Raw genomic sequence first — 15,674 nt, forward strand, 5'->3', positions numbered from 1 at the left:
TTGGAGATCTTCCCAAAGTCCCGAAAGGCTTTCAGGATATTGGGAAGGGATACTTCCGGGTTTGTTACATAGAAAAGCAGATCATCTGCATACGCTGCTACTTTATGGTGGTTCATCCCTGCCTGGACTCCCATTATGTCGGGGTTATCCCTAATCGCTACCATGAGTGGTTCGAGAGCCAGGACGAAGAGTAACGGGGAGAGAGGGCATCCCTGTCGGGTACCATTGAGAATGTCAAATGGCGCTGATAGCGCCCCGTTGATTATCACTTGGGCTGAGGGTTGTGAGTAGAGAGCTGTTATCCACCCCATGATTCCCGGGCCTAGGCCGGCGTGTGTCAGTGTCCGGAACAGATAGTTCCAGTTGACTCTGTCGAAGGCCTTCTCCGCGTCTGTCGACAGCAGGAGAAGGTTGCTTCTTCTGCGTTTGTCACCGTGTATCAGCGTGAGGGTGCGTATAGTGTTATCCCTGGCCTCTCTCCCCGTCACGAATCCCACCTGGTCCGGGTGTACCAGTGTGGGTATGTGTGCCTGCAGTCTCGTGGCTAATATTTTAGCTAGCAATTTAAGGTCGCAGTTTATGAGGGATATGGGTCGGTAACTCCCGCAGTGTTCTACATCTTTGCCCTCCTTAGGGAGGATGGTGATATGGGCCGCCAGTGTTTGCTTGGGGAAGCAGTGTCCCTCCCTTATGGCATTAAATGCCACAACCAGGGGGGCGTACAGTATGTCGGCATATGCCTTATAGTAGCACAGCGGGAGACCGTCAGGGCCCGGGCTTTTGCCTGGTGCCGTCCGTTTGATAGCCGCGGCTAGCTCCTCTTGTGTGATTGTTTCGTCAAGTAAGGTTGCCGTGTCCCGGTCTAGTGTGGGTATAGTGTGGTTGGCAAGGTAATTATCGATTGCTTCCGACAGTCGCGTGGATGCCTGTGTTGATGTCGGGCTCGGGAGTGCGTACAGGTCGGCATAGTACGACCTGATTACTTCCTGTATCCTGGCGGGGAGTCTGTGTAGTGTGTTCTTGTTGTCGCGGATGCGGTCAATATATGTCTGTTGTCTGCGTTTAGCAAGCATCCGTGCCAGGAGTCTGCCACTCTTGTTGCCGTGTAACGAGAAGAATGCCTTATGCCGCAGCGCGTCTCTGTGGTATCTAGTTTGTAGTAGTTTGGTCAGGTCCCTTCGTAACGAAAGCAGTTGTTCCTGTTGTGCTTGTGTCTGTTGGGTTTTGTTGAGGGTGTCTATGGCCTGAATGTCTGCTAGGAGTGTGGTCATTCTCTTCTCCCTCAATGTTTTCTGTGTGGCGCCCTGTCTGATGAAGTGACCCCTGACTACACTTTTGTGTGCCTCCCATACTATCGTCGGGGTCGTTTGGTCGGGTGTGTTGATGGAGAAGTACTCCCTGAGGGTCGATGCTATGTCCGCTTTGACAGTGGGATCGGACAGGAGGTATTCATTGAGTCTCCACTTGGCTACTCTGGGACGGAATAGTGGTGAGGCCAGTGTGAGCGTCACCGGGGCGTGGTCTGACCACGTCGCCGTACCATGTTCAGTTTGTAGGACCAGTGGTAGGTGATAGTGTTGGAGGAAGAAGTAATCTATCCTGGTGTATGTGTTGTGTGGGTGTGAGAAAAATGTGTAATCCCGTTCGTCCGGGTGGAGGGCCCTCCAGCTATCTACTAGTTTGTATTTAACGAGGAGAGTTTTGATTGTGGATAGGTGTTGGGTCGGGACTTGTGAGGTGCCGGTGGATGAGTCCCACCTCGGGTCTAGCGTCAGATTGAAGTCCCCGCCCAAGACTAGTATGCCCTCAGTGAATGCTGCCAGTTTGCGGAGAGTCTGCGAGAAAAACCTATGGTGTCTCTGGTTGGGGGCGTACACATTGGCGAACGTGTACGTCTGGCCCGCTATTGTCCCCTTCAGAAACACATATCTACCTTCCCTGTCCGTTTGGACTCCTGTCTCCTGGAGGGGTACCCTTTTGTGTATGAGTATTGCTGCACCTCTTGCCTTGCCACCGTGGTAATCACTAAAATACCCTGCAGTGTATCGGTGGTCCCGTAGTTTGGGTCTGGACCCTTCTCTAAAATGTGTCTCCTGTATGTACACTATGGACGCACTGGCCGCGTGAAAGTCCCGTAGAGCAGCTGCTCTGCGTTCAGGCTTGTTCAGGCCTCTCGCATTCAGGGATAGGATCGTAAGGTTGGCCGGTGTGAGTGACATCTCTAGGACCCGTCAGTCCGTCAGTCGTCTGTTAGTAAGGGGTCTATGTGGCGTCTGTGTGAGGGGGTTAGGGATTAGGTTTGTGGGATTCCGCCGCGTCAGAGGCGTTAGAGTGTGGCGTCCAGGCGGTCCCTAAGACCTGAGCCTAGTAGGGGGCCCAGTGTCTCGGCCGCCTTTGCGTGGCGCCTGTCTCTTGGGGGAGTAGGAGGAAGGCCTAGGCCTCTGGGTAAACCGTGGTCCCGCTGTGTGCGGACTGTCGTGGGCGAGTCACCTTGTGATCTCTTGTCAACCCTGTTCGTCCTACGCAGTCGGTTTCCCTTATGTCCCCTTCGTGGCTCTATCGGTAGCTATAGCATAAGTATGCGTGTCCTCGCCTGAGGTGTGTGGGGCAGATGCATTTCGGCAACAGCAAGCAACAGTATATAAAGCAGTTAAACACAGTAACAGTAAACATGTATTAAAATTTACATTTAAATATGAATACAGGCGTTAGGATATGGTGGCACCTATCCCATGTCGTGATGGCCCAGCCCCCAGGCCGCCCAGTGTTGTGTTCTCGAGGTCCGTGTCGTGGGGCCTAAGTGGGCCTCTCTTTATTGTTCCCCCCCCCCCTCCGTGTTACCCTCTCGGGGACACGATGAGTGTAATCCTTTCGCCATCCGAGGGCACGAGCGGGCCGGGACCCCGCACCCCCGCCTGCTCCTGGGTAGGTCATCGCAGGTCAACTTGGGGGGTGCGGTTGCCCGGTCCGGTCTGCGGCCCCCATTCCTAAGGCTCTGTGTCTCCCCCTCAAACAGTGTTCCATCTCCGGGTTTTCTCCCTCCCCCACCCACCCTCTCGGAGGCCCGGGCGCGCCGGGTCCCCGTCCCCCCGGCCCGCTCCTGATAAGGTCGTCACGGGTCTATTAAGGAGGAGACGGTAACCCAGCCCGCCCCGCAGCCCCCGATCTCCGGATACAATTGCATAGCATACATAGGGAATCCCCCCCATCCCGCTCCCGTTTAGCTGTATCCCCAGCCTATCCCTCCCCCCGGTCCCCCTTCAGGAGTGGGTAGGCCCCTGGGCCGCGAGGCCGGTGTTAGATTTGTACTTGCGGTTCTCAGGCAGTGAGATAGAGTCCCCCAGAGCACTTGCTCCATGCAGTCCTGGCCGGCCCTGAGGCCTGGGGTGACCCAGGTCGGTTCCGTGGTTGTGCAACAGAGTCTGTGGCTGGTGTGTCCCGCTCCGTGGCGGTCTCTAGGGCCTCCTTGAGCTCTTCGTTACTTGGATCAGCGCCCCGGGGTCGTGGTTCCCTGCTGGGTGAGGGGGTCTGTGAGTAGGGGTGGGTGGTGGTGTCAATAGTTCCAGGTGTGGGTTGTAAGGTCTGAGATGGACTGTCTGGGCTGCAGTCATCACGGTAGAGGTTGCGTGGAGCTCGATGAAGTGTGCGTCCCGTTGCCGGGCCCAAAGTCCCCGGGACAGGTGCCGTTCGGGTGTTGTGTCCGTTTATAGGCCGCGTGGGCCTGCTGCCTGTTGGCGTGTGGTCCTTGGTATCTGGGATCCGGCGGCCTGTCTCCCGGTTCTCTGGGCGGGCGTGTAAAGCATCAGGGGGTCAGGCCAGGTTAAGGAAGCAGGTGTTATTTGCAGCTCTCTCGCAATAGCTTCCATGTCGTTCTTTTCTCGAATTTCGAAAGGGCCTTTCGGAGTTTGTACTTGGAGTCCGTGTGGGAAACACCAGCGGTATTTAATTTTGTTGGATTGTAGCTGCCTGGTGAAAGGGCGCAAAGCCCTGCGGTACGCCATCCGGGTATAGCTGGATCTCTGTGCCATCTAGTAGTACCCTGCCCAGTTCTCTTGCTTTGCGGAGGATCTCCTCTTTTTGTTGGAAATTGGCTAAGCAGCATATTATGTCTCGGGGGATGCCCCCAGGCGGTCCCCTCGGTCTGAGGGCTCTGTGGGCTCTCACCATCTCGAGTGGGGCCTGTGGTGGTCTGTCCAGTAGGTTATTGAATAGGCCCGTAAGGGTGTGTTGTACTGGGGCTGTGTCGTCTACTTCTTCCGGCACACCACGAATCCTTAGGTTTTGCCGCCTGCCCCGGTTATCGAGGTCTTCTAGATGGTAAGCCATTTGTCGGATTTGAAGGGTGCTGAGTTGCAGGGAGTCTGCGGTTGCGGACTGCGCCGATGACATGTGGTCGCAGTCCGCCTCAAGCTGAGAGACCCTCTGGCGCAGGCCGCAAAATTCTTCCCTCATGGCCTGCAGCTCCGACGTGATGGAGGAGCGGAGCTCGCTGTTCGCCGCTCGCAGGTCTTCCTTGGTAGGCAAGTTACGCAGGATATCCATCCAGTCAGGGTGGGTGGCTGGGGTATCCCCTAGGGGGGTCCCGATGAGGGTCTCCCCCCTGTGTGGTGATGGCGGGAAAGGCCCTTCGGAGGCCGCAGAGTCGTTGGAGGCCTGCGTGTCCGGGTCCGCCGGGGCGATCAGGTAGTGCCTCAGGGAATGAAGGCTGCTCCCTCTGGGAGTGTCGGCAGACTTAGTGGCCGGTGTTGCCTTATGAGATTTGCCCATTGTCGGGGCAGAAAGGTGCTTTTGGCGAGGATAAACGCTGAAAATAGCCGAGCCTGGAAGGGAGCTCAGGAATCACGCTGCCATCTTCCTCGGCTTCCAGGCCACGCCCCCCAATCGACCTTTTTTTGCAGGTGGAAGGCTGTGGCTGATGGGAGTCGGCGTGGCTCCTGCGGGCTGCGGCCTGTCTTTCTTGACTGTGCCTTCATTTCTAATACTTCAGAGACATACTATGCATCAAAATGTAGGTCTGGGTCTAGTGATTCTCACAATATAAATATCTTCGCTGTAGGATTTATAGTTTTTAAAATACGACCGTTTGAAGATGGCAACCGCCAAAATACTCTGACCTGTGCCAGGCTGGAGCAGCAAGTGATGTCATAGACAGGGCCTTTTGCACCTGCTAATGTTTTAATGTAACTGTGAAGCACTTTGGGAAACAACGTTGCAATTAAATGTGCTCTATAAATAGATAATAACAGTTACTCCGCCCACTCCAGTTGTAGACTACTGGTGGAAGCAAGAACACTTCACACAATTTCCCCAGAAATTGTAGCTTTTCTAGTTATTCTTATTCTTATTATAGCCAAATTTGCCACCCTAACTCCTCCCACAGTTTTTACACTACATAGAAAAAAATATACCAAAACATGCAGATTGTTCCCGATCGGATTGCTATTACTTTGTGGAACGTTTCGCCGAATGGTTCTCGGAATATCGTCGTTCTTGTGGCGAAATTTGTCCCATAGGAATGAATGGCAAAGCTAGAGTGGGAGCTGGCAAAAGCTGAAAAATCAGGACATGATTTCTAAACTGCCACCACTCCCTCATTTTCAGGCCCACCTACACAAATCTTATATCAAAACGTTCAGCTATCCCTGCTGCCACTAGAAATGTCCACGGCTAAGCCATAGTCCTGATAGTTTTCACAATATGACCATTTGTTTGCAACTCACGCCTTCCATTGACATTCATTCAAACTCCACTCTGCAAAGCTCACATTTGAAGGGCATTTTCTAAACTGCGACTGTGCCTTCATTGTTAATATCTCAGAGACATACTATACATCAAAATGTAGGTCTGGGTCTTGTGATTCTCACAATATAAAGCTCTTCACTGTAGGATTTATAGTTTTAGAAATATGACCGTTTGAAGATGGCAACCGCAAAAATACTCTGACCTGTGCCAGGCTGCAGCAACAAGTGATGTCATAGACAAAGCATTTTACACCTGCTAATTTTTTTATAACTGTATGTTTTAATGTAACTGTGAAGCACTTTGGGCAACAACATTGATATTAAATGTGCTATATAAATAAATAATAACAGTTACTCCGCCCACTCCAGTTGTAGACTACTGGTGGAGGCAAGAACACTTCACAATTTCCCCAGAAATTGTAGCTTTTCTAGTTATTATTATTCTTATTATAGCCAAATTTGCCACCCTAACTCCTCCCACAGTTTTTACACTACATAGACAAAAATATACCAAAACGTGCAGATTGTTCCCGATCGGATTGCTATTACTTTGTGGAACGTTTCGGCGAATGGTTCTCGGAATATCGCCGTTCTTGTGGCGAAATTTGTCCCATAGGAATGAATGGCAAAGCTAGAGTGGGAGCTGGCAAAAGCTGAAAAATCAGGACATGATTTCTAAACTGCCACAACTCCCTCATTTTCAGGCCCACCTACACAAATCTTATATCAAAACGTTCAGCTATCCCTGCTGCCACTAGAAATGCCCACGGCTAAGCCATAGTCCTGATAGTTTTCACAATATGACCATTTGTTTGCAACTCACGCCTTCCATTGACATTCATTGAAACTCCACTCTGCAAAGCTCACATTTGAAGGGCAATTTCTAAACTGCGACTGTGCCTTCATTGTTAATATCTCAGAGACATACTATACATCAAAATGTAGGTCTGGGTCTTGTGATTCTCACAATATAAAGCTCTTCACTGTAGGATTTATAGTTTTTAAAATACGACGTTTGAAGATGGCAACCGCAAAAATACTCTGACCTGTGCAAGGCTGCAGCAGCAAGTGATGTCATAGACAAAGCCTTTTACACCTGCTAATGTTTTTATAACTGTATGTTTTAATGTAACTGTGAAGCACTTTGGGCAACAACATTGCAATTAAATGTGCTATATAAATAAATAATAACAGTTACTCTGCCCACTCCAGTTGTAGACTACTGGTGGAGGCAAGAACACTTCACAATTTCCCCAGAAATTGTAGCTTTTCTAGTTAAGTGTTCTTGCATAGCAAGACCACTTAATGTTATCTCACATATATATTATTATTATTATTATTATTCTTATTATAGCCAAATTTGCCACCCTAACTCCTCCCACAGTTTTTACACTACATAGCCGAAAATTTACCAAAACGTGCAGATTGTTCCTGATCGGATTGCTATTACTTTGTAGAACATTTCGCCGAATGGTTCACGGAATATCGTCGTTCTTGTGGCGAAATTTGTCCCATAGGAATGAATGGCAAAGCTAGAGTGGGAGCTGGCAAAAGCTGAAAAATCAGGACATGATTTCTAAACTGCCACCACTCCCTCATTTTCAGGCCCACCTACACAAATCTTATATCAAAACGTTCAGCTATCCCTGCTGCCACTAGAAATGCCCACGGCTAAGCCATAGTCCTGATAGTTTTCACAATATGACCATTTGTTTGCAACTCACGCCTTCCATTGACATTCATTGAAACTCCACTCTGCAAAGCTCACATTTGAAGGGCAATTTCTAAACTGCGACTGTGCCTTCATTGTTAATATCTCAGAGACATAATATAAATCAAAATGTAGGTCTGGGTCTTGTGATTCTCACAATATAAAGCTCTTCACTGTAGGATTTATAGTTTTAGAAATATGACCGTTTGAAGATGGCAACAGCCAAAATACTCTGATCTGTGCCAGGCTGCAGCAGCAGCAAGTGATGTCATAGACAAAGCCTTTTGCACCTGCTAATGTTTTTATAACTGTATGTTTTAATGTAACTGTGAAGCACTTTGGGCAGCAACGTTGCAATTAAATGTGCCATATAAATAAATAATAACAGTTACTCCGCCCACTCCATTTGTAGACTACTGGTGGAGGCAAGAACACTTCACACAATTTCCCCAGAAATTGTAGCTTTTCTAGTTAGTCATACTACTATAAACAATAAAAAAAAACAAATGAAAAAAAAACCCAAAAACAATAATTGCCTAACCACTTTCCTTTTTCACAACAGTTAAGGAAAGAAAATAGACAGCCTTGTTACAACAAAATTCACAAGAATTCACAAGAATTTATTCGTAAAATGAAATTCTGATCCATGCCGCAGCTGCGTCTTATATAACTCCCCTAATTCCCACAGTGTTAGGGAGCTATCTACTAAAAAGCTGTTTTTTTTTTCTTTCAACCAACTTTACTAATACAAAGTAAAAAAACAACTTGGTAAATAAGGGAGTATAAAATCTCCTGCCTGCTCCTATTCACTATGTCGTGAGTAGGAGCATGTCTACTAAACAGTGAGCAGCCTGTTTATAAACAAAGGAAATTTCTATTATGGACATTTCGAAAATGGCACTCTTCCTGATGAAGGTGTTGCACCGAAACCCAAGTCCGGACTTTGTTTCTATTCAATGAGCACTCTTTTGACATGCCAATCCAGGGGTGGTTTGGGTGATTGTAATTTAGTTTAAGGTCCATCTTTGATTACCAATTATACCCTATTGGAACCCAATACAAACTCCATTGGTACAACAGGTAGGATGCATTGTACAATTTATTGAGGAAAGGAACACAAAAAAAAATACTTTTTTTCCCCTTGGATACACTATTGGAGTTAGCTAAATTAGTACGGGTAGGCTGCCTCCTCCCATTTGTCTTTTCTGAGATATGCAAGGCTATCTTATAATTATCTTTAGTGGCAGAGTACCTTCTCGCCGCCTAATTGATTTAGTTATCATTCTTACCATTAATATACCAACAAGTGTGTGAATATGTATACATAAACTCTGTTTCAAGAATAGGAATACAAATGAACTCTTTGTTTAGTAGCAATCAATAGGCTGCCTATTCCCATTCAATTGAAATGTTTATTTAGCATCAGCTGGATAACAGACAGCTACTTTAGTGATCTAATTGGCATCTTGACAATAAATCCTGTTGAGACTCTAGATACATTGTCTATCCTGCAAAAAGCTGCTGCTAATTTGTATCCAAAAGCACCAGCTCTCATTTTTTAACAATAATAATTATGTTACCTTGTAGTATGTGTGTCATTACCAGATTTTGGATCCCCTAGTAAGAGACTTTAACATTTTTGATTATACATACTTTATTTTTCCATGTATAAGGCTTTTTTTAAAAAAAATTGTAGTCTAAACTTTAGGGCAGTCTTATATCGGAACGTCACTGCAGGGGTTAAAAAAACAGTTGTGCGCAGGGCCTAAGTTAAGATGGCACCAAGGAGAAAGAGGTCCCTATATGAGTTGGAGCTGCAGCAGACGTCAGCACTTACCACCAACGGAACTCAAGAGACATGCCACACCATAAAAGGAGCAGCCTTATTAAGTTTTGCTCCACTTCAGGTAGGTCTTGATTTCTGATTTATATTTATAGGGAGGAAATGGTGATCAGGGATATATGGGAATACTGCTGTGATGTCCCAGCATGCCCTCACACCATCTGCCATATTGTGGGAGCTATAGTCTCCCAGCATCTACTATGGAGCCACTTACTTCACAGAGTGCCGTAGCACAGGGGAGGCATGAGAATCAGAAGTGTGTTGTTCTCCTCAGAAGTTATCTCTAAAATATCAAAGTTGTCATATTTGATGTTTAAAATATTTATTTCTTAATTTTGGGCTCAAAAAATAGGAGTCGTCTTATACCTGAGGCGTCTTATACACGGAAAGATACGGTATTTAAAAGGGTACATGCCCTGCATGGCACTGGTACTATCCTAACTGACATACATTTTAAAGTGAATAGTGGTCCTAGCTCTATTTGTTACCACATTCCCTTTCACAGGTTCTTAAGGCCAAATGTTTTCAAATTCAACCAGTTCTAAACTCTGATTTTTGTAAGCTTAATAATAATAACTAATATTCATATAGTGCCTTTCAGCGCACACTCTCGGAATTAACCAAATCGGCAGCTGCATAATAATAGATGTTATTATTAGCCAATTGATGGTACTCATTTTATCGACCTCAGAAGGATGAGGTCCCCTCTGATGAGCTGCGGGCGAAACGCGCGTTAGGGGCAAGGGGCTCTCAGTTATATGCTCGACCGGAAACAGTACCAGTCTGTGCTTAGACTATATACCTTCTCCTTTCTTTTTCACAGATTGAAGGATCCTGAGCCCAACTCCGGTCATAACAGTGGGAGGTTAATTGTGGATGCAAATATGATCCACTTTCACATTATTCATTGACCCCACAGAAGGAGTTACATTATTAGTGCTGTTTAACCTCTTTTTAGGCACTATTTGTTACACATTCAAAGTGCCAAAAACGGTCCTAAGCACTTTGAATGTAAATAATTTATCATTGCGGACACATCTCTGTCTGCACAAGCTACTGATTTATTCCTGCTGGCACCTACACAGGATAATCATGCAACTTTGTGTTTCCTACAGGTTTTTTTCTGTTACATATATATTAGATGCTTATTGTAAAGCATGGTTTATAGATCATATTTTCTGTATATGTAGCGAATATTTACTCAAAGGACTCCACCTTTCTTATATATATTTGCATTGCTACTACTCTATTATATACCAATTTATTGCCTAAAACCAAAAGGTTTCTTTTGGGCACATTACTAGGAGATTGATCCTGAAAACTTCTGAACAGAACCTCCTTTCTAAGATCTAGAGTGTAGTTTATTTACTAGTAAGTTAGGTGTTCACTCACCCTTAAGGTTATCTATTACCACATAGAGTATTTGTACATTATTTTATTACTATTGTCATTTATCTTCCTGACACTTGTAGCCAGGAAACATCACTTTTAACTAAACTAGTAAAAGTTACATTTTATATTAAAATGCACTCACACTCTCCTTTTTCCTTTTCACTACTGTTGTACTCCTTTAAGGGTTAACCCCTATATGAGTGCATACCTTTGCTTCCTATTCTCTCTTTTTTCAGAAGGATGAAGGGCTGAGTTGACCCTGCCAGGATTGGCCTTACATTTTTGAACAGGCTTTGTAGTCAGGGAATTTACCAACTGAGCTACCTCACCAGCTAACTTGATAAATTGTGCCACAGCTGAAATGAGGTTGGTTATGCATTTATATATTTCACACTTATTTGGAGTCAATATAGTTTTTCCAATCTTATATCACTTTTTCTGAAATTTATACAAAAAGAAGTGGAAAACCCCAGGTGTTGACATGAAATGGGAAAAATGTATTTCCGACTCCAACATGTCAACAGGTTTACCCTTGAATTTAGAAGCTGATAGACATGTGCATTCGGTTTCAATTCATCTGAATTTGGGTCGATTGACGGGTCATCTGAATTCTATAACTTCAAAGTGCCATATGGACATTTCATAAAGCAACCAAAACAGACAATGGACGAACAGTTTTGTGATTCAGAGTTTTTACCTTGACGCCAAAACAACATAAAATTTATGGGGAAAAAATTGGATTGATTTGTCCAATATGGTTGCAAATAAGCAGTGCTGCACAATTTAAATAAAATGTAAGTACAAAATGTTAAAAAATTAAATACATATTTACTTTTGACATAAGTTTATACATACCCTCTTTTCCATGTCTGATTTGCCTTGTTCAGCTTGTAAGGCCTTCCTCATGCCAAAGGCCACACTGCTTTCATACAATGTCTGGTATGCAGATATAGTCATGTGGATCTCATCACGGACTCTTAGCAGAAGGATCCCACGCTCGGCACAATTAATTGTTACCTGTCTGATCAGCTCATCTGCATCAAAAAGAGAGTTTTCATAAAGTAAGTTACAGGTATCTCCCCATGGTCTATCATATTCATAAGAATCAACCGACTTCTACATGAGTTAATGCAACTAAAATATTTCATTTACTTAGTGTAGTAATTATGGTGCAAATAGTCTTTTGGTGTCAAAGAGACTATTCTGAAAAAAAAACGGAAAAAAAACCCCACAAAAGAAATCCAGGACTTTACCTTAAATATCATTATAAAAAACCTGGATGGTAGTGCTAAGCTAAGGGCAAAGGCTGTGAACAAATATGCGGTTATGCTGTTACCAAGATATCCCCATAGTATCAGAAAGACTTATAAGTATTTATCCACTGCACTGATAAGGAAGGATTATTTAAGAACTGAGACAGGGATTACAAACTACAGACCAAGTTGGAAAAATTCACCACCCAAGTTTTTTTTTCTGCTACGTACAGAGGATCTTGTGTGTCCCTTTAACTCCCTACTCAAGCTAATCAAAAGACAGAGAGACAGCAGGAGACAGTGAGAGATTTACAAAGAACAGACCGAAGCATTGTGAGTACAGCTCTCTGCGCACAGGACAGATTCCAGTTTCCCTGGCCTGTCTTTGCTGTAGTTTCAAATCCAGGTTTTCTTGTAAGTGTAGTACATCCATTCGAGTGCTTGGTGTGCTAGAAACCTGCTGAATCCACAACTGATTGTTTTCCATCCATTCCCTGTGTAAAAAGGTACAGAGCAGACATATGACATATTCAAATGCTCAGAATATCAAATAAGTCAGAAAAAAAACATTCCAATTATACCTGGATGCGGTAATGCAGATGTATTCCATAAAACCAGCATACAACAATGTTGTCCTGTGCTATTTTATTGAATAGCATCACGTGTTCTGTGTGCTTTGGGTGAGAACCGTTGAGGATATAGATGGAGAGTAGAACAAGGTGTAAAGTAAGACCCTGTAGCACTGTGGGGAGGCACCTGTCAAGCGCATCATCTCTAAAATACTCTGAGTGCATAATTTTCCCTTTAGTTGCACCAGTGCAAGCAGTTACAAGCTATTGCTCTGCTTTATATTATTTTAGGGAAAAGTTGAAACTCTATATCTATTTTACATACACGTTGATGTAAAGGAGGCTTTAGAGGAGAAGTCTCAGGGATAACTGCCACAAAGTTAAAGGTAAAGCAATACAAGTTAAGTATTTGCGCAGTTATAGATATTGATTATTTTTCTTGTATACTAGCACAAGCCTTGCAATGTGCCTATAATTCCAACAATTTGATATATTACCTCACGAGGCTGTTAAATAGAAAATAAATGCTTGTTTGTAATTTATGCATCAAAATTAAAGAGAGCAAAATTATAAAGGGTACAATGGGTAAAATAAAAAATGTTGATGCTACTTTGGTATTTATTGCCACTATTAAAAAAACAGCATAAAAACAAATGTGTTTGTTGCAGTAACATATCACTTACCGAGGAGGTAGAATTGCATTTAGGATCTCTTCGGGGGGTTTTGCAGCATCTAAGGTCTTTGGAGGAGGTGGTACTGGAGCTGTTGGAACCGCCTGCTGTGTACTAGTTTTCAGAATTCGAGACTGAAAGATAAACATTTGAAAATATAATAAACTAGAATCAAAAGCACATTACATTTAATTGTTAGCCTAAAAAGAATGCAATGCCTGATGCAGAACCAATAATAATCAACCAAATTTTTCCACTACTTTATTACTTTATTTTAAATAACAATCCTTACTGCTGTGTATGAAATATGCTGCTTTGCCTAGAGCAGTGGTAGTCAACCTTTTTCTACCTACCGCCCACTAATGCATCTTTTTGGTTGAAAACATTTCCTTACCGCCCACCAGTTTTCGCGCAAATGCGGAATATTTTTAAGAAAGGAGGGTGTTTTAAAAAAAAAAAAAAATGTACGTACATTTATCTTTTTATTTCTACTTAATGCAGGTTTATAAGGTTTTTAACTTTATAAAGTTTAATGAAAAAACAATAAAGTAAATGGAAATTACCTTTACTAGTGATTAATGAGATCCTTGAGGTTGGTGCTGCGAGACTAAATATTTGATATCTGGTTCGATTTTCGTAAGGAACAAACGAAGGTCTCTTTCAGTGATATTCAGACGACTTCTCTGTTTGCGCATAATATGATTTCTCATTTGTGCGTCAGCTCATCTCCTCTCCCTTCTCAATTCCCCTCCCCACCTTTTTTTCCCCTTTTTTCTATTTTTTAACCTTCCTTATAGCAATGCCCAGTAGGAAGGCTGAGCTAGGTAGCCCACTTACTATAGTCCACTATAACAGACAGGCACACATACAAGACACACACACACATACAAGACACACGTACAGACACAGACACACATACAGACACACACACACACACACACAAGACACATACATACAAACAGAGAGGCACACATACACACACAAGACACATACATACAAACAGAGAGGCACACATACACACACAAGACACATACATACAAACAGACAGGCACACATACAAACAGACACACACAGACATGCACACACACACACAAGACACACATACGACACACACACACAAGACACACATAGGACACATACAGACACAGACAGGCACACATACATACACACACACAAAGACACAGACAGGCACACATATATACACACACACACAAGACACATTCATACAAACAGACTGGCACACATACAAACAGACACACAGACATGCACACACACATGCAGACACACATATAAGACATACATAGACACACACACATGCACACTCAAGACACACATACAATCACACATACATACAAAGACATGACACACATATATACAGACAGACACATACACACACACACACACACACACACACACACACCACATACATACAAAGACACATACAGACAGACACACACACAAGACATACAAAGACACACACACACACACACACACACCTACAAAGACACACACACACAAACAAACACACACATTATATTTAAGTCACCCTCCTGTTTCCTACCTTTAAGGTGCAGGAGGATGACTTTCCCTGGGGTCCAGTGGTGGCTCAGGTGGATGGGAGTCAGAGTTCCCACTCTGACTCCCTCGGCTTCCTCCCGCGCGGCTCTCAGTTTTAGCTGGGAGGAGTGACCGGGGAATCACTTCCTCCCAGCTCTGATGTCATCACAGGGGGCCCGGTCGCGCTGTTAAAGCGCCCAGCGCTGACCGGGCCCCCTTACAATCCGCATCCATCGGGTGGCCCTGACAGCATGGGCCACCCGATGGACACTTTGGAAGGCGGCCCCGGCGGTTTACCGCACGGGCCGGAGCCGCAAATGGTCACAGCGGTACCCAGTTGCACGGATACCGCCGGCTCGCACCTGCCCGTCCGCCCGCACTATCAACCTGGAAATCCCTACCGCCCACCTGGAATCCTGAAACGCCCACTAGTGGGCGGTAGGGACCAGGTTGACGAACCATGGCCTAGAGTGTCCCAGTGTTTTACTCCTGTTTAACCCCTTAAGGACCAAACTTCTGGAATAAAAGGGAATCATGACATGTAGGCAGAGATCCACTACAAGAGATACACACACGGATTGATCCACATAAACAGTTACATTGACACACATTAACCCCTTAAGGACCAAACTTCTGGAATAAAAGGGAATCATGACATGTCACACGTCATGTGTCCTTAAGGGGTTAATATACATGAAAAATCCACACACACAGATCCACATGTGCAGATATGTACACTGACACACACACAAACACTGACACACATGCACAGATACATACACCGACATGCATAAACATTGACACACATGCACAAATACACACACTGACATATATGCATAGATGTGCATACTAACACACATGCACATTGACAGACATGTGCACATGCATACACTGACACACAAGCACTGACACACATAGAAATGCTTACTCTCTCTAT

At 44.6% G+C, this 15,674-nt stretch overlaps 1 protein-coding gene across 1 annotated transcript in view; it reads right to left on the reverse strand.

Moving 5' to 3' along the window:
* The window catches only part of DNALI1 (dynein axonemal light intermediate chain 1), a 50,371-nt gene that overhangs the window by 30,176 nt on the left and 4,521 nt on the right, over positions 1-15,674 (reverse strand). Inside the window, exons 2-4 of the mRNA XM_063444497.1 lie at positions 13,193-13,314; positions 12,265-12,434; positions 11,543-11,721 (exon numbers count right to left, since the gene is read on the reverse strand). Of these exons, the coding sequence (XP_063300567.1) occupies positions 11,543-11,721; positions 12,265-12,434; positions 13,193-13,314 (471 nt within the window). The remainder of the gene's footprint in view (positions 1-11,542; positions 11,722-12,264; positions 12,435-13,192; positions 13,315-15,674) is intronic.

This window comes from Pelobates fuscus, chromosome 1 (assembly GCF_036172605.1).
Source record: "Pelobates fuscus isolate aPelFus1 chromosome 1, aPelFus1.pri, whole genome shotgun sequence".
Classification (NCBI taxonomy): domain Eukaryota; kingdom Metazoa; phylum Chordata; class Amphibia; order Anura; family Pelobatidae; genus Pelobates; species Pelobates fuscus.